The sequence below is a fragment of the Callorhinus ursinus genome, unplaced genomic scaffold (genome assembly GCF_003265705.2).
Source record: "Callorhinus ursinus isolate GAN/ISIS: 27379988/994484 unplaced genomic scaffold, GSC_fseal_2.0 scaffold65, whole genome shotgun sequence".
In the NCBI taxonomy this organism is placed as follows: Eukaryota; Metazoa; Chordata; class Mammalia; order Carnivora; family Otariidae; genus Callorhinus; species Callorhinus ursinus.
Genome location: NW_027397127.1, coordinates 493,786 through 518,863, shown reverse-complemented (window position 1 = coordinate 518,863; position 25,078 = coordinate 493,786). Strand labels below are relative to the sequence as shown.

The following is a 25,078-nucleotide window of genomic DNA, read 5'->3' as shown; positions in this document are numbered from 1 at the left end:
ATAAAAGACAGGGAAAAATAACAAGGACATTCTAAGCAGAACCCTGGTCAGTAATGGTGAATGTCTGTTTATCCCAAGTCTTTACAGATCTGCAGTTATATTTACATACTGACATTTATTTCAGAATCTCCTCTTTCAGTTTATAGGACCTTGAACAAAGGCACTCAGTAAAATTTGTTAGTAGATAAAACCTGATGAATGAGTGATGATGTGGGGGAAATTTTAGTTTTTCTGACTAACGGAAGAGATTTTGATATTTATTTGATCTACTAGTAAAGTAAAAGCATCTAAATTCTGACAGTTTATCAAAACACTTGCATAGCACTTACTAAGTGCCAGGTACTGTTCTAAGTACAAATATCAACTCGTTTAATATTCATAACAACCCTATGAAGTAGGTACAATTATCATTCCTATTTTACAGGTGGGGAAATTAAGGCACAGAGAGGCTAAGTAATATGCTTCATGTCACTTAGCTAATAAGAAGCTGAGCCAAGATTTGAACCCAGAGCCTATGCTAAACTGCCTGTTTATCTACTGTGGATAGCTTAATATCAAATGAAAACTTTCAAATCAATAGTTGTATTGTTTATAAAAATACTTTACAGTAACCCAAGTGAACTTCTCAATAAAGTCTTAATAGAAGCCTCAGTGAGCCTTTAAAAAAATAGTTCTTTGATTTAGTAGCGTCATTTGTTAAATATTTTATTTTTTAAGGCTTAAACATACGTCCTATAATATTTCTGTTTTATAAGCCGCTAAGAGATCAATTGAGGTAGTCTTTGAAATGTCCATTACGTTATTATCATTCAACATTGTTAATTTCTTCCATGCTTTTAATAAAGTGGGTGCAAAATTAAGCTTTAGTCATTGGGAAATAGTTTAAGGAGATATGTAGTTCTCTTCAATAGTCAGAAGATGTCAGTGTTAGGACACTGAAAAGAATTGGATGTCAACAGTTTTTTTCCTAAGATGTAAAAAAAAGATATAAACCTGAGATACTACTTCTAAGTTAAAACCATTACTCAGAATCGCCAGTATTTTCTTGCTTAAGACGTCATTGATACCTGTGAAGTGTCTTTATTTCAAAAATAAAATTTCTCTTACTTAATCACCCATCTCCCAAGAATCAAAAGCGTTATTCATAGGATATATTACTGAACTTACTCTGGATTTATAGTTGATTAAATATGGAAAAATATACTACTTGAGAGATTTATATCCAAATATCACCAAGCTCACTCAGTAATAGCCCCGTTAGCTTTGTGGTGTTAAGAAACATACGGAGCTTTTGTGCAACTTTATCCTAACACATGTAAATGACTGAGCCACAAGATTTCTTTGTGTTCCATGGTAAATTATTAATGGCATTGTTGTTATTCTGTATATTTATTGAAAGTGTTTGTGTGTATGTCTGTGTATGTGGATCTCTTCATTTATTATTTCTCAGTTGCCAAGACTGATTTTGGATAGTAGTGTTTTTCAGATAAGCCTCTGAAACTAAGTAAAAAAGGTACTGACATATTAGCCAGATTATGTGAGCAAGAAGATAAATACTATACTATATACTACTGAAAGACCTTTTCTAGGCAATTCTTTTAAAACATAACTACATATTGCTACAACTAGCAGTATAGCAAACATTCATCTTTCATGTCAAGTATCTGGTAAATCACAATTCACATTGATCTACAATCTCATTCTTAATTATCCTAAATTACTGAAATTTTATATATTTAACTAGATCATATTATCTATCCCCATGCATGTGGGAAACCAAGATAAAATAACACGTTTACTATACGTGACTAGTTATAGTCTATGTAATTAACACAAAACTTATAAAATCAAAACTAATAATTACAAAGTAAAATTTGCAATTTAATAAAGTACCTTGAAATATTCTTTTCTAATCTGTTTGCTCCGCCTCCTTTCTTCACTCTGCCAGATTATAGGTTGAGATTCTGGCCACTGCTGTTCATCTATTTGATCCTTCTGATTTTCTAAGGGCTGTAATGAGACAATTTCTTTTAACTAAATAAATGAGAACAAAATATTAGATATAACAGAAATTCATTTTCCTCTTACCTGCCATGTGAGGGGTGATAACGGTGAATTAACTTCATCTGCTGAGACACTACAAAATTAAAGATGCCTTAATATGTTAAAAAATTTAGAATTACCCTTAGGAATTTATTATGAACAATATAAAGTTGTCTCTTTTTTTTTTAACCAGAAATCTAAAGAATTTACCCATGTCTATGGTTTGAACTAATAACATAAAACTTAAAGTGGACAAAAACATATTTAAGTTCCCAATCACTTCTATTCCTTTAAAAAAAACATCAAAATGAGTTTATTTAATATCATCCTATGCAAAGGACTACTTTAAGGACTTTTCAGAGGCCAAAAGAAATGTAATACCTAGACATACAGTGAAAAAACAGAATGTTTATTACATTAAATCATTACAAAAAACAAACAAAAAACTAATAATTTTATACAAATTTATTTTGTTTAAATGCCAAAGAAATTAGGGGAGTAATTCTTTGACTATTGAATTACAAATTATGAACCTCTAACCCTTCATTCTGACACACAGGGGCTACGGCAGAAATTCTTTTCATCTAATTTTGTCAGGAAAGTAGACCGCACATGTTGTCATTAGGTAAGAAGTTCCTTTAGAAAAAATACACAGACAAAATGCCCACTACAGCGGTCATTATTCAACACTGCTGTAGAACTTCGCTATTGTGCAGCAAGAAAAGAACATTTAAAAATTAGAGAGAAAGAAAGAAATTTTCAAAATTTATGGAAGACATGATTATCTTAGGGGGATAAATCTATTATTATTAAAAGAAGGTTACCAGTTATAAAAAATATACAAAAGTTAATAGCTTTCTCACGTATCAATTATAATAAGCTATAAAATATATTAGGAAAAAAATTCATTCATAAAAGGAAGGAAAAGCAAAAATACTAGGAACAAACTTAACTTAGACATGCATAAAATCTACATGAAAAAACTACCCATGTTGGGGCACCTGAGTGGCATGATCAGTTAAGCATCCGACACTTGAGTTCAGCTCAGGTCATGATCTTGGGGGTGTGAGATCGAGCCTGCTTGGTATTCTCTCTCTCCCCCTGCCCCCAACCCTGTTCCCCGTTCCCGTTCATGCTCTCTCTTAAAAACAAAAACAAAAACAAAACTACCAATGTCTAGTAAGAAAATTGAATAACTGGAAAATTCTTAGAAAGACTAAATATTATAGGTATAACTTCTTCAAATTAATTGACAGCTGAAGTAAACTATAATAAAAAAACCAGAAAGTATTTTTGGGTTTGTATTAAATATTTGATAAAAGAATTTCAAAGTTAATTTGGAAGAATGAATGATAAAGAAAAGTTACATAATTGCATATATTCTATTAAAGTAATTAAATACTACTAGATCCAGAATTTATAGATTTTCCAGTGGGAGACAAGTACAGGACCACACATATAACAACTTATGATTTAAGAAATGAAATTCACAATAGTCGTAGAAATGATAGGTTATGTAGCAAACAGTGTTGAGACAACTGATTAACCAATTATAAAACAAACACAGAAAGAAAGAAAACCAGAAGGTGAGGAGGACAGGGAGTGAGAAAAAGAAGGAGAGAGGGTGCAAGAGAGGAAGAAAAAAACTAAATACTTTAACTCATATCAAATACCAAAATTAATGACTAAAAGATTTAAGTATTAATAAAGATGAAATTACATAAGTATATGAAAAATATGGGCAGTAATTTTTTTAAATGTTGGGGCAGGGGGGTATATGGAAGAAACAATTAAACTAAATATTGACAAAACACAAAAAAATGTAAGAATTAGACTTTGCATCTGGCCAAGATAGAATAACAATGATCAGATTTATACCCTGACGGAAAACACTAAAAGAACAGATAAAATATATAAAATTCTGCTTTCCAAAACACTGAGTATCAGGCAAGAAAAAAAAAGACATTTTATCCCTTACAGATGGGTAACAAACAAGGGAAACCCCATAACTGCATCAGGTTGCTGCAGGAAAAGAGATTCCAGGCTTCTAGCCCAGAGAGGAAGAACCAAAGTAAGGCCCAGGGGGCTCCCTGAACTGAGGAGACAGAGCTGGGAGCCAGGGTGAAAAAGATGGATGGAATTAACAGGACAAAGTAATAGAGAAAAAAGCAATGCACAGAGAAAGAACTTAAAAGTTCTACAGAAGCATTCTTAAAATTTTAACAGAGTACTGAGCCCTGATCATATGTATGAGAAAACTACACTAGGCAAAAGAATGAACAGCCAGAAAGATTAGACAAAATAATTCTCCGACTCTGAGAGGACTATGAGTAAATAATACCAGTTCCCACCAGCTAGACTGGAAAAGCATATAGTTCATGGGGCATCAGCTATAGTACTAAGAAAAGTCTTGCTCCAGTAGGGGGCCAAATCTGGTCCTAGGCTAAATGCCACACTGATTCCACATAATAAGTCATAAAACCAAATCCCCCAAATATCAAATTGTCGCCAAGTAATTTAACCACATCCTAGAACAAAGTTTAAGAATATTTATAATAATACTGTAAAATCCAGCACCCAAGAAGGTAAAGTTCAGAATGTCTGGCATTCAATCAAAAATTGAATCAGGTAATGTTCAGAAGCTAGAGGAAAAAACTAAACATGTTAAGTACAGACACAAAAGACATAAAATAGATAAAAATCAAAGTTCAAGAGATGAAAAGTACAACATCTGAAATTTAAAAAAAAACTGGATGGGATTAACTGTAGACTGGACATTTAATAGAGGGGAGCCTGGCTGGCTCAGTTGGTATAGCATGAGACTCTTGTTCTCGGGGTTTTAAGTTTGAGCCCCATGTTGGGATGGAGGTTACTTAAAAATAAAATCTTAAAAAAAAATGATTAGTGAACATAAAGACTTAGTAAAAGAACTATCAAAAATCAAACACAGAAGGCGCCTGCGTGGCTCAGTCAGTTAAGTGTCTGCCTTCAGCTCAGGTCACGATCCTGGGGTTCTGCTTCTCTCTCTCCTGCTCCCCCTGCTTGTGTTCTCTCTCTCAAATAAATAAATAAAATCTTTAAAAAATTAAAAAGAAAAATCAAACACAGAAAGAAAAATATTGAAGAGGACTGAACAGAACCTCAGTGATTGGTGGAAACTTCAAGTAGCCTAATATAAATATAATTGGCGTTCCAGAAGAATAGGTCAGGGGACAGAAATTATATCTGAAGATAAAATAAAATTTTCAAATTTCCTGAAAACAATAAACCCACAAATCTGAGAAGCTCAAAGAACTCCAAGCAAAAGAAAAATGAAGAAAACTACACTAAGATACATCATAATCAAATTACTTAAAAACAAATGATAAAAAGAAAATGTAAACAGCAGCCAGAGAAAAACAAAACATTAGGTTCTATGAAACAAACACTGACAACACAATTTTCATAAGAAACAACACAATCCAGAGAACAGTGGAGAAAATTCTTTAAAGTACTGAAAGACGGGTGCCCGGAGGGCTCAGATGGTTAAGCGTCTGCCTTCGGCTCAGGTCATGATCTCCAAGTCCTGGGATAGAGCCCCACGTCGGGCTCCTGGCTCAGTGGGGAGCCTGCTTATCCCACACCCTCTGCCTCTCCCCCTGGCTCATGCTCTCTCTCTCTATCTCTGTGTCTCAAATGAATAAATAAAATCTTTTTTAAAAATGTACAACAGGCACATAATAAATTCCAATGTTGATTTCAAGGAACAGTTTCTTCCACATTAAAAAAAAAGGGGGGGGGCTCCTGGGTGGCTCAGTTGGTTAAGTGACTGCCTTCGGCTCAGGTCATGATCCCAGGGTCCTGGGATCGAGCCCCGCATCGGGCTCCCTGCTAGGCGGGAAGCCTGCTTCTCCCTCTCCCACTCCCCCTGCTTGTGTTGTCTCTCTCTCTGTCTCTCTGTCAATTAAATAAATAAAATCTTCAAAAAAATAAAAAGTACTGAAAGAAAACAAAAATGTCAACCTAGAATTTTCTATCAGCAAAGATAGCTTTCAAAAATGAAGGTAAAACAAAGACTTTCTCATACAGAAGCTGAAAGGATTCAACACCAGCGGACCAGTAATAAAAGTAGTGTTAAAGTTTCTCTTTCAGGTAGAAAGAAAATTATACATGGAAATACAGAGCTACACAAAGGAATACAGAGCTACTAGATAGAGATGGTAACTAAGGGAGGAAAGATAAAAGACATTATTCTGATTATTTAAATCTCTTTAAAGAAATAATTGACTCTTGGGTGCCTGGGTGGCTCAGTTGGTTAAGCGACTGCCTTCAGCTCAGGTCATGATCCTGGAGTCCCGGGATCGAGTCCCACATCGGGCTTCCTGCTCAGCAGGGAGTCTGCTTCTCCCTCTGACCCTCTTCCCTCTCGTGCTCTCTCTCTCTCATTCTCTCTCTCTCAAATAAATAAATAAAATCTTTAAAAAAAAAAAAAAGAAATAATTGACTCTTGGGTGCCTGGGTGGCTCAGCTGGTTAAGCGACTGCCTTCGGCTCAGGTCATGATCCTGGAGTCCCGGGATCGAGTCCCACATCAGGCTCCCTGCTCGGCGGGGAGTCTGCTTCTCCCTCTGACCCTCCCCCCTCTCATGTTCTCTCTCTCTATCTCATTCTCTCAAATAAACAAACAAATAAATCTTTAAAAAAAAAAAGAAATAATTGACTCTTTAAAGCAAAAATAATAACAATGTATTATGGGATTTATAACATATATTTAAGTAAAATGGACAGCAACAATACCACAGAGGCCAAAAGGGAAGAAATAGAAGTATACTGTTGTAAAGTTATGCAATATATGAAATGGCATAATAGCACTTGAAGGTAGACTGCAATAAGTTAAACACTATATTTTTTAAAATTTTATTTATTTATTATTTGTCAGAGAGAGAGAGTGAGCAAGTGCACAAGCAGGAGGGGCGGCCGGCAGAGAGAGAAGCAGGCTCCCCACTGAGCAAGGAGCCGGATGCGGGACTCAATCCCAGGACTCTGGGATCATGACCTGAGCCAAAGGCAGACACTTAACCGACTGAGCCACTCAGGTGTCCCAGTTAAATACTATACTTTAAACCCTAAAATAAGCACTAATGTATGATAACAAAAAATTATAGCTAATAAGCCCATGAAGGAGATAAATAGGAATTTTAAAATAAAATTAAAAAGAGGAAAGATGTCTATAAAGGATAAGACAAAAACATATTAGAAGATGGTAGATTTAAATACATTAATATCAATAATTCCATTAAATATAAACAATATTAACAATGCCATTAAAAGATGGTCAGATTTAATAAAAAAAGGAAGGTGCTACCATATGCTAAATACAAGAAACCCACTTTCTCCACAAAAACACAAACTGGTTAAAAATAAAAGGATGGAGAAAGATGTATGTATCATGTTAACACTAATCAAAGAAAGCTGAGATGACTATACAATATCAGAAAAGTAGACTTCAAAGAATATTACCAGAAATATAAAAAATGTCATTTCAAAATGACAAAGCTATAAATTCACCAAGAGGACACTACAGTCCTAAACATTTATGTATCTCACACAGAGTATATGAATATATGAAGGAAAAATGATAGAACTTCAAAGACAAATCCCCCATTAGTCTTGGAGATTTCAATAGTCTTCTCTTAATAACTGATAAAACCGACATTGTAGTGTGCCAAGGGAGTGGTGTGGTGGTGAAGACAAACAGCAAACAAATAAAAGAAGTATATATTCAGAATGCCAGATGGTAAAAAAGTATAAATTTAGAATGTCAGAGGGTATTCAGTTCTTTGGAGAAAAATAAAACAAGGTATGGGAAGAAGGACAAAGAAGTGGGGGAGGCATGCTCTTTTATTTAAGTTGTCCAGGGAACCCCTTGCTGATGAAGTGAAATTTGAGCAGAAACCTGACACCAAAGGAATAAGCCATATGGTTATCTAGGGGGAAATCATTTCAGGCAGAGGCAAAGCCTTGAGGGAGCAGGAAATGCCTGGTATATTGAGATGCAACAAGGAGGCCTAGTATATAGTATAGCTAGAGAGGAACTAACTAACCAGGAAGACCAGGCAAGAGAGGAAGACAGGAGGGAGCCAAATAATGTAGAGGTTTGTAAGTCCTTAAAGGACTCTAGTTTTTATTCCGAATGAGATGGGAAGTGATTAGAGAATTATGAAGAGTGATATGATCTGACTTACATTTCAACAATCTGATGCTTTTTTGAAAAACAGACTAAAGGAAAGCAAGGGCAGGCAACCTGTTAGGAGGCTTATGTAACTGAAGTTGAGATGGCTAGAGCTGAAAAAAGAGAAAGACCTATCATATGATTTCACTCGTATGTGGAATTTAAGAAACAAAACAGATGAACATAGGGGAAGGGAAGGAAAAATAAAATAGGAAAACAGAGAGGGAGGCAAACCATAAGAAACAGTTAACTAGGGACCAAACTTGAGGATTGGTGGAGGGGCGGTGGGTGGGGGGATGGGCTAGTAGGGTAATGGGTATTAAGGAGGGCACTTGTGATGAGCACTAGGTCTTGTTAAGTGATGAATCAGTAAGTTCTACTCCTCAAACCAACATTACACTACATGTTATGTAACTTGAATTTAAATAAAAACTTGGAAGGAAAAAAAAGTAAAAATAATAAAAATAAATAATAAAAATAAAATTAAAGAATTTTTTAAAAAGACATGGCAAGGGCTAGGGTGGTAGGTGTGAAGGTTGTAAGAGGTGATCAGATTCTGGGTATATTTTGAAGGTAGAGTCCACAAGATTTGCTATTGGATTAGATAAGGTATGTGAAAGAAAGTAACATGTTAATTTAAGGTTGACTCTGAGGTTTATGAGCTGAGCAACTATAAGGATGAGTTGACATTTCCTGAAATGGGAAAAAATACAGGAAAAACAAATTCAAGAGGGGCGCCTGGGTGGCTCAGTCGTTAAGCGTCTGCCTTCTGCTCAGGTCATGATCCCAGGGTCCTGGGATGGAGCCCCACATCGGGCTCTCTGCTCTGCGGGAAGCCTGCTTGCTTCTCCCTCTCCCACTCCCCCTGCTTGTGTTCCTGCTCTCGCTACCTCTCTCTCTGTCAAATAAATAAATTCTTTAAAAAAAAAAAAATTCAAGATGTACAAGGAGGGATTAAGAGTGTGGTTTTGGAAAGTTAAGTTTCATATGCCTATTATATAACCACGTGGCGGTGCTGAGTAGGCAACAGGTTATACAACTCTGTGGTGTATATATATGTAACACATACACGTGCAAATATTCATGCACACAGATAGAAAAAGGGTCTAAAGGGAAAAATACCAAAATACTATGACTTGTCATCTCTGGAGAGTGGGATAATAGGTGATTTTTATTTATTTATTTATTTGCGTTTGCTAAATTTTACAGTTTTTCAACAATAAAGCTACAGTAATCTTATAATCAGGAAAATATTTTTTAATTTTGTTTTTAAAGAAAAAATTGAGCGATTGTTTTGAAAATGAGAAAAGTAGAAGCAATAGTTATGGGGCACCTGGGTGGCGTGGTCATTAAGCGTCTGCCGTCGGCTCAGATCATGATCCCAGGATACTGGGATTGAGCCCAGCATCGGGCTCCCTGCTCATCGGGAAGCCTGCTTCTCCCTCTCCCACTCCCCAGGGCTTGTATTCCCTCTCTCGCTGTCTCTCTCTCTGTCAAATAAATAAATAAAATATTAAATAATAATAATAATAATAATAATAGTTCTATGGAGAGGCCAGGATTAGATACCACACTTTTGAGGTTTGGGCAACTGGGTCTTTCTCAAGAGAATATTAGGAGCCTGGGGAGGAAGCTTAAGATGGGAATGAAAGGAAGTGAGGGGGAAAGGAATAACATAAACTTTAAGGAGAGCAAATATATAAGATAACAGAATCAGTATTCAAAAAGGGTGGGAGTGGGTTAAATCCAATTAATGAAATTTGAGTAGAGGAATGTTTCTAGACTTGAGTATAAAAAGTCATCTTTACACTTGAACTGAATTCTGAAAGCCTAAGTGAAAAAAAAGAAGAAAAGGCAATCCCAGTAGAGAAACCAGGATCTAGAACACAGAGATGCAAAACCATGACAGAATAAAAAAACAAAGTACTGTTCCTAACAGCAAAAGGTGCCAGTGGAAGAGTGCATGCTAAGTTTTAAGGAAGGCAGAAACTCACTTCAATCTTACAGGTTAAGTTAAGCATTTTCAGCTTTATCCTAAAAGTGATAAGGAACCCGTAGAAGATAATAAATGGCAGTCACACAGTTAGATGGTTTTAGAACCATCACTCTTACATCAGTGAAGACAAACTTAAAGGTAGGCAAAAGTGAAGCATAGAGATATGTCTGGGGACTGTTGCAGTAATCCAGGAGGAAAAGGATGGGGCCTGCACCAACATACATGGCTGTGCTAGGAATGGAGAAGTTGGGATAGATGCAAGGAATGCTAGGAAGCTATAATTTTCGGGGCACCCGGGTGGCTCAGTCGGTTAAGCATCTGTCTTTGGCTCAGGTCATGATCTGGGATGGAGCCCCACATCGGGCTCTCTGCTCAGCGGGAAGTCGACTTCTCCCGCTCATTCTCCCTCTGTGCATGCTCTCTCTCTCTCTCTCAAATAAATAAATAAACTCTTTAAAAAATATGGGGCGCCTGGGTGGCTCAGATGGCTGAGCATCTGCCTTCGGCTCGGGTCATGATCCCAGGGTCCTGGGATCGAGCCCCACGTCTGGCTCCTGGCTCAGCGGGGAGCCTGCTTCTCCCTCTGCTTCTTCCCCCTGCTCATGCTCTCGCTCTCTCTCTCTCTCTCTCTGTATCCCTGTGTCTCCAATGAATAAATAAAATCTTTAAAAATAATAATAAATAAAATAAAAAATAATAAAAACAAAAATAAAACAAAAGCTATAATTTTCTGTGATTGACTAGATTGGGAGGGGTGCATAAGAGAGAGAAGTTTCCGATGATTTCAAAGTTGCTGATTTAGGTGACTGAGTAGTGGCACACTCACTCAGGCAAACGATATAGGAGAAGAAATAAATTTGGGAAAAAATAAGTTCAGTTTAGACTGTGAGGTATCCAGGAAAAGATATCAGTGGGATGTGTGAATCTCAAGGAAGCAAAATGTTCTTGTTACCATATGTTAAGACTTGGGGTTCTGGAACCAGACAACCTGAGCTTGAATCTTCACTGTACCACTTACTAACTGTATGACCTTGAGCAAATTATGGTAATTTCTGAGCCTCAGTTTTCTCCCTTACAAAATGGGGTAACAACAGTAACAACTTCATAGAGTTATTATGAGGATTAAATGAGATAAGACATCTAACCCACTCAGAACAGTTTGCATATAAAAGCATTCAAGAAATGTTAATTCTTTCTGTGTATACTGCTACACCCACCCTACCCCCAGCCTTGGACCTTTACACTCCTACAGGAATGGCCCAGGAATTGAACCTGATGCAAATTTTCAAACTGCCAAAAAGATAAATAGAAACTTTCAAGGTTTTCTAGTTCTCTGGAATTCATATATATTAACTTAGACCCTGTATTCATATGGAAGAATTTAGTAAAACTCAAATGAAATGAAATAAAAAGTGAACGATAACAGAACAAACACGATGATGAAGAAACACATTATTCCCAGCAGTAATGGTCATACAATAAATGGTTTGCTGAGTTAATGAATAAATGCTTCTATCATTACAACAAAATGCAGGTATGAGCACAAAAAGAGATCAAATCAGCATTTTTGAATTTGATTATCAAAAGTAAATTTAACTGGTGCTAGAACACATTTCTTCATTAAATTATCTAGTTACATTAAATCTGTATCATTTATTCAATTAAAGCCCACATATGGGAAAATCACTGTTAGAGAATCAAGTTTCATTATAAAATACTAAATATAAGGACTAAGATATTTTTATACCTCTTTTCGCATTCCATAGTTTGTTTTGGCTTGTTTCTTGGGACAGAAGTTGAATGATTAAGAATCCTAGAAGTAAATCAATACGTTAATTCCAAAATACATTAAAGAGAAAAGTGTTTACACATGATATAAAAAATCTCCATAATAAACTGCATCTGGTCCATGAAGATCTCTGCTAGAAAACAATGTTTACATATTATTTAGATCTAATGCCCATGACTATTATGAAGGAATGAAGCTCACCAACTCTGCCACGCATCTTCTTTTAAAAACCTTTTCTTGAAACCTGGATATCTTCTAACCATGCTATTGCCCTGTGTGTATCTAACTTTTGGCTGAGACAGAAAATAAACAGATGCAGATTGTTTAGGTGCCATCATGACTGATTTCATTTTCCCAGCATAGCAAATGAAGCGAGTTATGTTGATGCAACAGATGACCATTTTGCCAAAAGCCAAATAACAAATCTTAATTCTAAATGTAAAGCCATGGCGGGGAGGGGGGATTGGTTGGCCCGGTGATGGGCATTAAGAAGGGCCAGTACTGCATGGAGCACTGGGTGTTATACGAAAACAATGGATCGTGGATCACCACATCAAAAACTAATGATGTACTGTATGGTGACTAACATAATAAAATTTAAAAAATAAATTAATAAAAATAAATGTAAAGCCATGTTAAAGTTCAATTATTTAGGGGAGCCTGGGTGGCTCAGTCGTTAAGCGTCTGGCTTCAGCTCAGGCCATGATCTCAGGGTCCTGGGATCAAGCCCCACGTCGGGCTCCCTGCTCTGCGGGAAGCCTGCTTCTCCCTCTCCCACCCCCCCTGCTTGTGTTCCCTCTCTCGCTGTGTCTCTCTCTGTCAAATAAATAAAATCTTTAAAATAAATAAATAAATAAAGTTCAATTATTTAAAAAAAAGCTCACAAATTTATTAAACTTTCAGTAACCCAAATGAAATGGTATTTGAAGAGAACAAAGAAGAGAAAGAATGACAAACCATGAGAGACAATACTTGTCCATAATTTTATAGAATTCTAAGTATTAATCTCTCAAAGTCAAAAGTAGTGAATTAATAACTTTCTTTCACGTAAGTCACTAACCTATTTAAGAGTTCTTAATATTTATCTATTTACTATAGATTTAAATGTAACTTACTTTTCAGTTTTAAAGTTTAGTCTTATAAGGAATAAAATATGTCTTTTATTCAAAAACCTTTAGATGTCAACTATCAAAACATAGAGGAGAAAATAATTTAAAATTAAAACCACATATTTACTACTAAAAGATATCATAAGCTAAAGATAAGTTGGTAATTACAGAAAGATGGTTAACCTAAAGAAACCAATTTCTATTACCTCGGTTTCCTCACTAGCTTGGACGGATTAAAGCCTCCCTGGGAGGAAATCACAGTGAGAAGCAAAGGACAAGTATCACAGGCAAAGCAGTACAGTTTGGCACCAAACAACACCTTTATTCTTCTTAGTATGGACATATACTAAAAGTGCACTTAATCATGAAATGCAAAAGAACTAAGGTAAAAAAAAATATCTAAGACTATTAGGAAGAAATACATCTTTAAAGAGTGATTTTTAAAAAGGAGATGTAACAGTGAGAACTGTCCTGAGGGGTGAATGTCAGAATTGCTGACAGCGGGAGGTGAGGGGTCAAACTACAATGCCCTCACTATAGTAAATTCTGAATTGTCCGCAAACCACACTTATTAGCATTGTAATTACTGATGTGTATAAATCAGATTGGAGCGGAAAGAAAAACAAAGTTGAGATCCACTTACCTATAAAATGTATTTTATATACTTGAGAATTCCCCTACGTAAACGCTTGTTTGTACATGGGTATTTAATGTTTTACTCTGTGATACTCAAAGTCAAAATAAACATCTATTTTATCTAAATATCTATTATTCTAGATTATTAACACATTTCCCTAACCCAGTTACTAGTACTGTATTTTAAGTAAATGACTGTAAAATTCAGCTGCACCAACCTGGCCCCTTAATACTTAATGTTTCCACAAACTCTAGATACCTTGATGCATGTCCTGCTGCTCTGGTCCTCTGGAAGAATTTTTCACTGAATGATGCTCTATAACACAAAGGCCTCCATCTGTATTCACATTTCCCGTACATCAACCAAACCAAAAGATGGGAGAAGTAAGATGTTTTGGTGAGGACAGGGAAGTCATTAGTAAAGCAAGCAAAAAAGAAAGAATGGATAGATTTCAAGGGTTGGGAAAACTACCTAATTAGTTATAACAAGCTAGAGGTTAATATGATGCCCCTCAAACTGGAATATTCATATATATGATCAGAAAAAAAAATCACATGAAATAAGTTATGTATATAATTTCTATAATTCTGAACCAAAATAATAACTTCTCAAAATGTGATTTTCCTTTCCACGATCCTTAATTATATACTTCAATAGAACTTTTCAAAATTACTTTTTTTTAATTTAGCCATATTACATAGTACTAAGAAGCACATCTTTCCGCAATACGTGAAAACTCTCAGGACACACTTAACAGCAAATAAAATAATTATTAAAAAGAAAGACATAATAGAAAATACTATGCAAGTTAGCAGAAATGAACATGCAATGGGAACCAGTCAACTGAAGCTATTCATCACAAAAGCCCACATATATGGTAATCCTTTCTTTATGATGATAACCACACAAATTTTAAGAAGCCACCTAAACATCAACTTATTCTGCCACATAATAAAAATATCTGTATAAGAAAATGAAGAGGGGGCGCCTGGGTGGCTCAGGCAGTTAAGTGTCCAACTCTTGATTTCAGCTCATGTCATGATCTCAGGGTCACAACATCAAGCCCCACATCAGGCTCCACGCTCAGCGCAGGGTCTGCTTGAGACTCTCTCTTCCTCCCTCTCCCTCTGCCCCTCCCCCCAAAATAAATAAAATCTTAAAAAAAAATGAAAAAGAACAGTAGTTATTTCTCTAATAATTAGATTAAGAGGGTTGATGAAAATTTGAAGAATTAGCTAAATAATTTAGAACATTAAGATAATTTTTTAAGATGACAGCTTTTTTTTTAATTTCCCAAATTACAGTGAAGATTAAAAACTAACAGAATAGCTATTTTAATATAAGGAGCTTCATCGACTCAGAGGGACTTCAATACACCCAAATACAAGTAGAAATAATCCAGTATTTTAACAAGGGGGGGTAAAGATTAGCTTCTAAAAACTCAACAATAAACTGTCAAAACAAAGTAGCTTAATCTATGCATCTCAGACAAAGAGGGAGCAGTCTTCTAAAAAGTGGCCTTCAGACTTTGAACACTTGTGAGTTATCTATTTGATAATTTATTTCATCTCCTTCCCCACCTTTTTTCACTATTAATTCTGTGCAATACCCTCTTGTTATTTTCCTAGGGTAGTTTCATCCACCAAGTACTAGTATAAACTTACTTAAAGAATAAAAGACACCTTTAAGAATAGTATGAACTAACCAATTGGCAAAGCTGCTTTAAAAGAAAATCATCACCAAACTCAATCTAAGCAGTTTTTTAATTGCCTTTAATTTGGGAGTACATGCATGGCTTCTTTCAGCTGAAACTAACACTGTATTTACCTTCAACTATTTGCTACCTAAAAACAGTTAAGTAACATACAGTCAGAGTAGGAGTTCTAGGTCGTACTTTCTGATATGTGAGGGTAATCTTACTCCACATAAATCATTTTAAATCAAGACAACAAGCAAAAACATTAAAATGACTGTGTTAAAACCTAAAATGAAATGTTATAACTCCTGATTGACTTACAATTTTATCTTATTTTATTTTGTTTTAAGATTTTATTGATTTATTACTTAGAGAGAGAGAAAGTATTTCAAGCAGACTCCATGCTGAGCAACGGAATCTGACTCAGGGCTCGATCTCATGACCCTGAGATCATGACCTGAGCCAAAATCGAGTCGGGCGCTTAACCGACTGAGCCACACAGGTATCCCTGACTTGCAATTTTAAAGAGCATTTCAGATTCTTCATTAATAAAGTTGGAACCTAAAACACAATACAGTGTGAAAGAGAAAAATCTATAACCAGAGAAGGTAGAATTAACATCAAATCCTCTAAGGGATGGATATATCTTTATAGAAGATTACTTTTGATTTTTTTGGACTCACTCAAATCAAGTACTGTAATAGCAAACAAAAATTTTAATTATCTACGTCTAAGAGATGTGGGCAACAGCAACATATTTTAGAAGAAGGGAAGAGATTATTTAGTGAAGAAAATGCTAGATTCAGCATACAAAAATTCTGAGATCAGTTTAAGTTCAGTCACTAACAGAACAGAACTGGCCAAGCATCTAATTTAAATTGTCTATACATTACAGATTTTAAAAGTAAAATGTACTCCTTACATTATGACCAGATATCATAAATATTTTAAGGCTTCCAAAATAAGACATAATTATTACATTAATGTCACTGCATATTAATATTTATCTTAAAGGATCTATATTCATATGTGCTAACATCTGAAAAGCTGATGAAGAGAAACATCAGAGAGAAATTACTTTTGCACACATCTAAAAAAATAACAAGTTATTTAGAATGAACATAACTAAATTAATGGTTCCTATTAGCTTTAAATTTGTTAATCTCATCTTCAGGCAAGCAATTAACTAATACAGTATTACTGAGTACCTACCATGTACAAGGCACAGTGCTAGGCACTATTTTGTACAGATTACAAAACTATCACACACAAAAAAAACCTATGAAACATCATTCGATGTTGTTTCAAAGCTAAAAAGAATAATTCAAGTTATAGGAATAGATGAAAAATAATAGAAAACTGAAAAATATAGAAATGATATCTATGACATTGTTAAAATCTAGAATTATACACTCAAATACAATTCTTAACCTAATCAGAGAAATAAATATTGCTGTGGGTACTTTTAAAATCAGTATTCTCTGCTCATAATGATAAATACAATTATTTCACCTGTTGGGTAGAAGAGAGAGAAACAACTATTTTTTAAGCTAAACAGAGCAGGTGGTGGCTTGCTTCATCAGGCCTCTTAAACCATGGGGGCAACCAAATTACTTTGATTATACTGGAGGGAGAAAAACATACATAACCTCACAAGTAGCCAATATAAAAAAAGGTCCATTAGAAATGAATCATAGGAAAAGATTAGAAAATAAATTTCACAGAAAAGGGTGACAGAAAGTTATGGTAGAAGAAAAACGTGAACTGGGAATGAGGATACATTAAAGAAGGGATAAAGAGGAGTGATATTTTCTAGTATGGTTTTTAATTCTATAAGTGTAGAATTTATAGCTGTACAAAAAAGGATATTTAGTAATTATTTAAAAAAAATAGTGGCCCTTAAAACCAGACATTTGCAATTTGATAAGTTTCAATAGTAATTATTTTTCAAAGCATATCTAAAAGCAAATGCCAATGTACTTAAATTTTAAACGTTCCAAAACATGGTCATGTGACCCACAAACATTTTTTTGGTTAAGAGAAGTAAAGTACTTATTAGTTACCCATGTTAAATGCACCAAAATTATTCTTTTAATTTTCTCCGAACAAAAAAAACTCAAATCTTCTTTATTATTTCAAAACTATAAATGTAGTACTCTCAGTACATAAAGATGGCATAATAGCTGACCCTCAGCAGCACAGAGAACATCTGCTGTATTAAAAATGGACTTGCACTGATTTTATATTCATTCATACGTCTTCCTTATCACCAATGGCATGTATCTGGGGAAAGCTTAGCCAGAGGGAGAAATCGTCATTGACCAAGGAACAAACCAAAGTGAACCTGTGACCAATCATCATGTTGATTTAATCAACCATTATAAAATTCCATTCAATTCTAAGGAGTTTACACATACCCCAAGTAATCTGGAATCTGATAAAAAGTGCACTACATACACATGACACGTACTTGGGGAGAAATGCTCATAATGTATCTAACGCTATTGTGAGCTAAAATGAATATCAATAAATCAGTTCTTATTATATAGCACACAGGAATAAAAAAGAGACACCTACACAATAATTAAATAAAATGACCATGTGAATATAAAGTATTTGTCAATTGTGTACATAACTTTACACTTCTCTCCTAATTATTTCCTATTGTCTTTTAGTAGTTAGTCCCTTGACATCGATCTTAAGATGGTCCTACTGTGTACTGGAAACTTCATTTGATAATCTTTGAATAATCATTTAATGATTATAAAGTCTGCCTATTTAAATCTCACTACTGGAAAAAATACCTGTTCTTCTGCTCTTGCTGCAGTAACTGAGCGGCTATTTTCCTCAAATCAGTTACTTCCTTCAAATCATCATCCTCTTCCTCTGCAAGTAACTGTTCTTTCCCAAGTCTGAAAGGTGACACAAACATGGTTATCCAAAATGTAAGGCAGATGATATTTTAATGCCAGCTTCCAGAAATAGAAACCATTTTTTCATTTCTAATATCATGTAAAAAGCTAATAATACTAATGTCCTTGTTTTTAAAACATTAAAATAAGAAATAAGGAATATTTAAGGAATATAAAAATATATCTTCTATTCAATAGGAAATGTACCACACTGGTGATATTAATATAATTAATGACTAACAAAGTAAACTGTATTATTTTGTAATTGCTGAAATGTGTAATTTAACAATGTATACTCCCCAGTCTTGAATGTAATAACTGCAAAGCTCTAATATGCCTGTCTTTATAAATATCAAATGTTATAAAAATTTTACTAAACCACTAAACTTTTATCAGTTTATTCATCATGATGTTAAAAATCTCCATGTAAAATGTTTGAGTAGAAGAAATGCGAAATAGGTCCAAGTAAGATTGGCAAATTTGCAGGAAAATGCTCATTAAAATAATTTTTAATCATTCAAAGAGAACAAAGGAATTTTTAATTAAGTTGTTCTCCAAACTCTAGTAATCTTATCCCAAAGGTATTTCATTTAAAACACAGTATCAAATCCTAAGACTTTGTATCTTGACCATATCTTGTATGCCACTGTGACACTAATCCAACTGTCTTCATGAGATAAGGTGAGAAAGTAAGAGAAAAATGAAATATAAAGAGTACAAGACAAAGCAATGAACCACCTTATGCGGTACCAGAGATGACTAATTCATGACTGATTAAAAAGTTACCAGTGAGGTCATGTGGAGGAAGCACAATGTAAAGAAAAGAGAAAAGCTTAGGGATCAGAAAGAGCTAGGTTCACACCCTAGGTTCTAGTGGACACTAAGTGGTTCTAGGCAAGAAAATTTAGAGTCTTCAAGCTTCCCCTTCCTCATCTGTAAAAACAGGGACAGTATCAACCCTGCAGCATTTATTGAAGATTAAATAAGAAACATGAGGGGCACCTGGCTGGCTCAGATGGAAGAGCATATGACTCTTGATTGTGGGGTCATGAGTTCAAGCCCCACGTTGGGTGTAGAAATTACTTAAATAAATAAAAGGTAAAAAAAAATAATAATAATCTTTGGGGCACCTGGCTGGCTCAGTTGGAAAAGAATGCTACTCTTGATCCCGGGGTCATGAGTTCCAGCCCCATGTTGGGTGTAGAGAGTGCTTAAAAAAAAAAAATTAAAAACTGTAAATAAATAAATAAATAAATAAATAAATAAGAAACATGGGAAAACACATAGCACAGATCCTGGTACATGGTAGGTATTCAACAAATGTTCCCTCCTTCCTTCCTGCAGCTACAAAGCAATTTTAAGGAGTGACTGAATATCGCAAGTCATATTCCATCATTTCATAAGATAAATGAGCAGAAAAAATCCAAAGTAGAAGGATTTTAATAAAATACAGAGATAAATGCCCTTAAAATTACTATAACCAGTCTGATGTTATAGTGTATTAGACCAAGAGTTGGAAGACCTGAGTTCCAGACACTTGAAACTCCAGGTCGGTTTCCTTATGGGCCAAATGATGCAAAAAATCATCTATTTTAAAGAGTTGCTAAAGAGCTCAAATGAAGCAATGTATGTGAAAGTACAGTCCTCCTTGGTAATAATAATAGGAGAATTATACTTCTGGGAGGCAGGGGAAATGTATATACTATACTCAGCTTAATTGCTTACTATAATTTTCAGTTTAATTGAGGAATGCAGAAAAATGAAGTAGTTACAAATTAACTATCTGAACACCACAGGTAAATGAACCAAAAATTATATTCTTTCAAAGCACTTTCAAGTAGGAATACCTAACAAATATTTCATGTATAAGTAACATTTCAATTTGAGAATTCCTGTGTGCTTACCTTTTTTCATCTCCCAATTCTTCATTTTTCTGAGATTTCTCAGGACCTTTTTCTTTCCCCTTACATAAAAGAAAGTTATAATTTTAAATCTATGTGGTGTACTTTTGTGAGATCAAAGAAAATATGTTATTAGTATTTGTTCAAAATTTTCTTTACCTTAAGGAAAGAGACATATGATCCAATATGCGCATCTCCTTGTTCAGGAACTGCTACATCTTCTGTGTTAGGGTCAATAAAATCATACACCTCTTGGTCTAATTAAAGATTAATATTTGTTAGGAAATATAAATAGTAAACAGTAGGCTTTCATACTGTATTGTTTAGAATAATAGTCGATTTTCTCAATAAAAGAACTGGCCGAAGATACTATAATTTTTCAAAATGCATTTTTAATAAGGGCAATATACATGAAATAAAAATAGCAGGTGCCATATGAATCACCTTTCTGAGAATCAGGTTTACTTCCTATTGAGTGACTGTCATTTCTTGATGTCTGCTCTCTATTTGACTCTGAGACTTGAGAGTGAAGGCTGATTGTGTCATCATCTGATGGCTGAAAGGAATAAGCACAAAGTACAAATGAGGCATTTTAAACATAGAATAGGATTAAATTGCTTTAATTTCACATAGGATGTGCAGAATATCTGCTTTACATCTCCAGTTCTGAAACCAAAAATTAGTATGTTAAGGTTTACTGCTCTGCTTCTAAAAATGTGCATGTCCTATTTTCATTTGAAGTCATAAAATGTAATAATGATAATATTTTTAAGCAAAAACAATCAAGTGTGTGCAAGTGTCTACCTATTTCAAAACTCTAACAAAATTTTAAAATAAAATAGATCAGCAATAGAAAAGACTCACTTCTGTTGTAGATAATCGTTTCTCTCCATTATCACTTCCAATTCCAGAGTCAGGGCCATGATTTTTATTCGGATAAAAGTCTTCCATACTATGGAAATAGAAATTCTAAGGGCAATTAGGGTTTTCTTCTTAAATAAATACAGACATGACCTAAAATTTCCCTAGATAATAGAGAATATATTCTCTTGATGTCTAAAATCCTTAAGAACATGAAGGGAAAATATCAGAAATCTTCCTATAAAATATTTTATTCATATCCCTCATGTAATATTTTCCCTGCATGTGCTCTGTTGTAAAGTGTCAATTGTTGGGGCACCTGGGTGGCTCAGTCAGTTAAGTGTCCAACTCTTGGTTTTAGCTCAGGTCGTGATCTCAGAGTTGTGCGATCCAGCCCCACGTAGGGTTCCATGCTCAGTGAGGAGTCGGCTTGAGATTCCTTCCCCCTCTTTCTCCCTCCCCCTCTGCTCCTTCCCCCATCCAGCTCGTGTGTGTGCATGCACACACCCTCTCTCTAAAACATAAATAAAATCTTTAAAGTGTCAATTGTTAACAATAACCTATTACTTCTCCTGAGAGATACAGAAAAGCAGAGGATCCTGCTAGAAAATAAACTTAATGAAAGACATTTTTATTTTTCTGGTTTAACAAATTTCACCATAGAATGTTGAAATATTTTTTAACTTTAATTCATAATCTCTTCATTAGTTCTAAAAATATGCTTTAGCTTTATAAATAATGCCCATCCAAAAATTAAGAGAAAATGCAAAAAAAAAAATCAGCAAAGATTTGAATAAGTCATCGTTTTGGTATGACGATTGAACTGTCCTTACAAATTTCTGAATTACACAACAGTATGCCACCCAGGTTGTAAAGTATTTTTCACTTTACTTTGCAAATTTACATACATGCAAATTTGCATATATTCTATATAGACCATTTTTTATGTGCCAGGATTAGGCTAAGTGCTTTAAAGATCTTATCTCATACATGCCTTGTTTAAATTCTAGCAGGTTGGTGTTTTCTCATTTTGCAGGTGAGGAAACAGAGGCCAGGACGGATTGAACAAGTTACCCAATGACCCGCAACTTACAAATGGCAGTTTAAATTTGATCCCAAGAATCTAACACTATAAAGTCCCTGATCTTCATCACTATGCTATATTTCTTCCCCAAATACTGATCTGTACAGTTTTCAGGAGTGTATCAATAAACTGAGGTAAGCAATTACCAAGTAAGTGCCAGGCACTATGAATGCTTGAAATGAAATGAGATGAATTAAAAAATGTTTGGCCTCGAAGGGCTCTCAGCCCAGAGAGGAAGTATGTTTATATATTTTGAAGACTATGACAAAGGTAAATATAAAGTACTATGAGAAAAAAATCAATTCTTGGTAAGTTTAGGAAAGGCCTCACCCAAGAAAGTGGCATTTGAGCTTAGTCTTGAAGGATAAAGAGAGGCAATACTTGCTAGCATTTACTGTGTCTACACTGTATTAGCTACTGTGCCAGGTACACATATTTTATTTATAATCCTTATATTCTGCAATTTATGCATTATTTCTTTTTACAAATGAGGATAATGGAGCTTATAAAAGTTAACTTCCCAGGGGAAAAAATGTAACATTTTTTTTAAAGATTATTTATTTATTTACTTGACAGAGATTGAGAGAGCACAAGCAAGGAGAGCAGGAGAGGGAGAAGCGGGCTCCCTGCTTGGCTCAATCCCAGGACTCTGGGATCATGACCTGAGCCAAAGGCAAATGCCCAACCGACTGAGCCACCCAGGTGCCCCCCAAAAATGTAACATTTACTGAATATCATTTCTTGAACTAGTTGCCAAGCACACATTTAATTTTCACAACAAGCTTATGAAGTGGGTATTGTTAACATTTTAAGTAAAGAAACAGGCTCAGAGAGATTAAATAACTTACACAGGCTACAGAGGAATTAAGAGGTTAAACCATGATTAGAAGCAAAATCCATCTGACGCCACTGCACAATAATATATCCATGTACTATACTAAAATATATGTGTATTTGTAATAGTTGACAATGATAGTAATAAGCTATTTGTTGAGGAACTGTATGGGTAAGGCATTGTATTAAGTACTCTATATACATTATTTAATTTAATCCTGACAGCATCCATATGATTATTTTCCTTTTTAAATAAAAGAAAACATGGAGCACTGAGTGTTATATGAAAACAATGAGGGGCGCCTGGGTGGCTCAATCATTAACCGTCTGCCTTCAGCTCAGGTCATGATCCCAGGGTCCTGGGATCAAGCCCCGCATCGGGCTCCCTGCTCCGCAGGAAGCCTGTTTCTCCCTCTCCCACTCCCCCTGCTTGTGTTCCTGCTCTCTCTGTCAAATAAATAAATAAAATCTTTAAAAAAAAAAAAAGAAAACAATGAATCATGGAACACTACCTCAAAAAAACTAACGATGTAATGTGTGTTGACTAACATAACATAATAAAATAAAATTTAAAAATAAATAAATAAATAAATGAAAGAAAACTAAGGACTAGAGACGTTATGACACAAGGACATAAAGTTATCAAGAGCTGGAGAAGGGCTTCATGGGCATATATATCTGACTCCAAAAGTTGATATACTTAACTACTATAATGCTTACCTATGTAGAATAAGAGTTTACAAAATAGTCAAGGCATGGAAGGCTATTCTGGGTAGTAAGAACCGTAAAGCCAGAGGCATGAGTGGAAAAGTGGAAAGTGCATACGTGAATTAGTTCTAAGTAGTTCAATACAGGCTGTGAGTAGGAAATTAGCACATCCAAGAGTCACTTCATTAAGTAAACTCTATTAACTTGCACTATCCTATATAGTAGCCACTATCATATATATATGGTTATTGAGCACTTGAAATGTGGCTAGTCTAAATTGAAATGTGCTATAAATAAAAAATACACCCCAGATTTAAATGATGTAATAGAAAGAAAAAGAACATGAAATACCTTACTAACATTTTTACATGAAATTCATGTTGAAATGATATTTTGGATATACTGGGTTAAAAAACATTTTTTTTTTTTAAGGATTTTATTTATTTGTCAGAGAGCGAGCACAAGCAGGGGGAGCGGCAGGCAGAGAGGAGGGAGAAGCAGGCTCCCAACTGAGCAGGGAGCCCGATGCGGGACATGATCCCAGGATCCTGGGATCATGACCTGAGCCGATGGCAGACGCTTAACTCACTGAGGCACCCAGGTGTCCCTAAATAACATATTATTAAAATTAATTTCACCTGTTTCATTTTTACTTTTTTTAATGGATTACAAGAATGTGAAATTACATACGGAGCTTATATTACATTTCTATTGGACATCGTTGCTAGAGACCATCTCCAAAATATATCTCAATCCTGTCCACTCCTTTTCATCTCTACTGCAGTCACCCTATTCAAGACCCCCTGATCTCTTGGAAGTACTTCAACAACCTAACTAGTCCCTGTGCTTCTGCTTTTGTTTACTTCCAATCTATTCTCCCTATTATAAGATCCAAAACAGCTCTTTTTTAAAACATAAATCAGATCATGCTATTCCCCTGCCTGTAACTGTCCACTGACTTCCCATTGTACTATAAGTCAAACTCCTTACCACAGCCTCCAAAGCACCCACATGACTCACCTCAAGCCCTGACTACCTCCTCAAAATCCCTGACTACCTCCTCAAAATCAACTTGTACTTCCGTACCCTCAGCCACTCTGCTCCAAACAGGCTGGCCTTTCAGTTTCTTTAACACACCAAGTTTCTTCCTAACTTAAGGCCTTAGCACATGTCATTCTTTCTGCCTGAAACACTCTTCCCCTTAGTCTTTACACAGCTAGCTTTTCTCCTTTCAGGTCTTGACTTAAAACCTCACCTTCCCAAAGTGACATTCCCTGAACATACTCCTGAAATATGTT

At 35.1% G+C, this 25,078-nt stretch overlaps 1 protein-coding gene across 7 annotated transcripts in view; it reads right to left on the bottom strand.

Moving 5' to 3' along the window:
• LRCH2 (leucine rich repeats and calponin homology domain containing 2) overlaps positions 1–25,078 on the bottom strand; it is a 103,627-nt gene that overhangs the window by 34,743 nt on the left and 43,806 nt on the right. For 5 of the 7 annotated variants that reach the window (XR_012376115.1, XM_025853706.2, XM_025853707.2 and 2 more), the window contains exons 7-14: positions 21,158–21,245; positions 20,738–20,849; positions 20,453–20,550; positions 20,297–20,355; positions 18,285–18,392; positions 11,997–12,062; positions 2,089–2,137; positions 1,894–2,010 (exon numbers count right to left, since the gene is read on the bottom strand). Coding sequence is in view for 6 of the 7 variants with exons in the window: in XM_025853706.2 (XP_025709491.1) it covers positions 1,894–2,010; positions 2,089–2,137; positions 11,997–12,062; positions 18,285–18,392; positions 20,297–20,355; positions 20,453–20,550; positions 20,738–20,849; positions 21,158–21,245 (697 nt within the window). In the remaining variant the exon portion in view is untranslated. The remainder of the gene's footprint in view (positions 1–1,893; positions 2,011–2,088; positions 2,138–11,996; positions 12,063–18,284; positions 18,393–20,296; positions 20,356–20,452; positions 20,551–20,737; positions 20,850–21,157; positions 21,246–25,078) is intronic. The other 2 variants (XM_073885736.1, XM_073885737.1) reach the window with 2 other exon arrangements.